This window comes from Loa loa (assembly GCF_000183805.2).
Source record: "Loa loa unplaced genomic scaffold supercont3.811, whole genome shotgun sequence".
Classification (NCBI taxonomy): Eukaryota; Metazoa; Nematoda; class Chromadorea; order Rhabditida; family Onchocercidae; genus Loa; species Loa loa.
Window position 1 is genome coordinate 378 of NW_018108991.1, and position 1,802 is coordinate 2,179.

The window sequence follows — 1,802 nt, forward strand, 5'->3', positions numbered from 1 at the left end:
TGAGCTTGACAGAAATTCCTGAAGAATAATTAATCAGCAGATAATCAGCACCAGCCACATTCCCAAATCACGTCTGTTTCTTGAAGGCTTGAAACCTGTTCTCTCATTCAACTCCCGGATTCCCTATCGACCTTGTTCTTTTATCATTCGATCTAATCTTCCTTCCGTTCACTTTCAATTATCGTGTAAATATTCCATTTAACTTTCACTGATATCGTCAATAATCACTTGATGTTGCATTCGATACAATCATTCGATTCCACAAAGGAATATTTCTTTGTTTTATGAATTCCGGGAAGATTCATATCAGATATCCTTCTTCCCAATATAAATAGAAGATTTCTCTTCCAAATTTGCTTCATTAAATTTCAATTTAAATTTTAGAACCTTTCCTCACATATCCAAGATATCATAATTTTCTGGCTAAAATCAACATAATCAATTATGGGTTTGAGGGCTGTTCCATCGTGAAATATTTCTTTTTTAAATCTGAAAGATCCTAAATACCTCTTTTATCTTTCAGTTTTTCCTTGCCTCTTTTAAACTACCTTTGGTAGTTCTTTTTTTCTTGGAAATTTTTATGGAAATTTGTAAAAATTTCTATCACTGCGTACGAAACCAATTTCAGATTGTCGGTATCAATGCATCTTATCAGTCCTTTTTTATTGGTTATATGCGCTGTTTTCATGATCCAAGTAAGCTTCCTCGTGGATTCTTCAATGTTAGAAACAGAATGATTGAAAGCAGCTTAAAATGACTGCGTAAATTTTTTTTCCAGGCTTGTCCATCGCAAACAGGACCGAGAGGACCAGACGGAGTGGATGGGAAGGACGGGGAGATGGGACCGCCAGGACCCGTGGGGCCTCGAGGAGAGACAGGACCGATTGGAAGACAAGGAGATCCAGGACCGAAAGGTAGGCCTGGAGTACAAGGACCGATGGGGCCACCTGGTAAACAGGGAGAGCAAGGTGCAGTAGGACCAGAAGGAAAACCAAAGGGATAGGAGCAATAGACAATGGAATTTGTCGCAATCCTTCTCAGTGATACCTGTTCTCTTATTCTGGTTGTTTTGTCTTTTCCATTATGTCACAAAATTCATAGACTTGAAATCATACGCGATGCCTTAGCAGAATATGTTTGAAATTTGGAATTTGAAATTTGAATTTTACGAATTAAATCTTTTGTTACATATTCAAATCGCAAATTATCACTTTGGATGAAATCTCATGAGTCATTCTTCTGAATTGTTTTTGGAACTAAATGAAAATTTTTGAAACAGTTCAAACACATCTTTTAATGTCTGTATCTTTTAATGTCTGTAACGTTTGGTATCCCGAATGATTTCAGGTTACGAATTTATGCAAGCGAAGACATTTTGCAGTAATTACTGTGTAAAGTGTTTTATTTTGCTTTTCTCTTTTGATGACGAGAAGTTATACTAGCAAATGTATAAAGTGATCCGGATCTGATCCAAGATCGGATACAGTTCGCATAAACCATTGTTGTCATAATTTTAGAAACGTTAAGTATGAGGCCGATGATGAAATATTTTTAAAATAATAGAATATGTGACAGTGTAAAAATTTGATGGCTTAATGACATTTTGTGCTTCCGGAATGTTATTGCGGAAAGGATAAATGATGATTAGCAATATTGACCTTAGGGGACTAATGCTGAAAATGAAGGAGGAAGGAGGTGCTAATTAAACGAANGTAAGCAAAGAAGCAATATGTGATAATGAAATCGAAGGAATGAAAAGAAAAAACGAAGTACGCTTAAGCTATGATAAGTTTTGATTGCAA

At 35.8% G+C, this 1,802-nt stretch overlaps 2 protein-coding genes across 2 annotated transcripts in view; both read left to right on the forward strand.

Moving 5' to 3' along the window:
- Positions 1 to 641: 641 nt before the first annotated feature.
- Positions 642 to 1,003, forward strand: LOAG_14884 (collagen; the record flags this gene model as incomplete). The annotated part of the gene is made up of 2 exons (XM_003150377.1): positions 642 to 695; positions 779 to 1,003. 2 exons carry the CDS (start codon positions 642 to 644, stop codon positions 1,001 to 1,003), a joined length of 279 nt encoding a protein of 92 aa, XP_003150425.1.
- Positions 1,004 to 1,679: 676 nt separating this feature from the next.
- The window catches only part of LOAG_18984 (collagen alpha-1(XI) chain), a gene marked incomplete at both ends in the record, with an annotated part of 333 nt that continues 210 nt past the window's right edge, over positions 1,680 to 1,802 (forward strand). The window contains one exon of the mRNA XM_020451643.1: positions 1,680 to 1,695. Coding sequence (XP_020304557.1) covers positions 1,680 to 1,695 — 16 coding nt within the window. The remainder of the gene's footprint in view (positions 1,696 to 1,802) is intronic.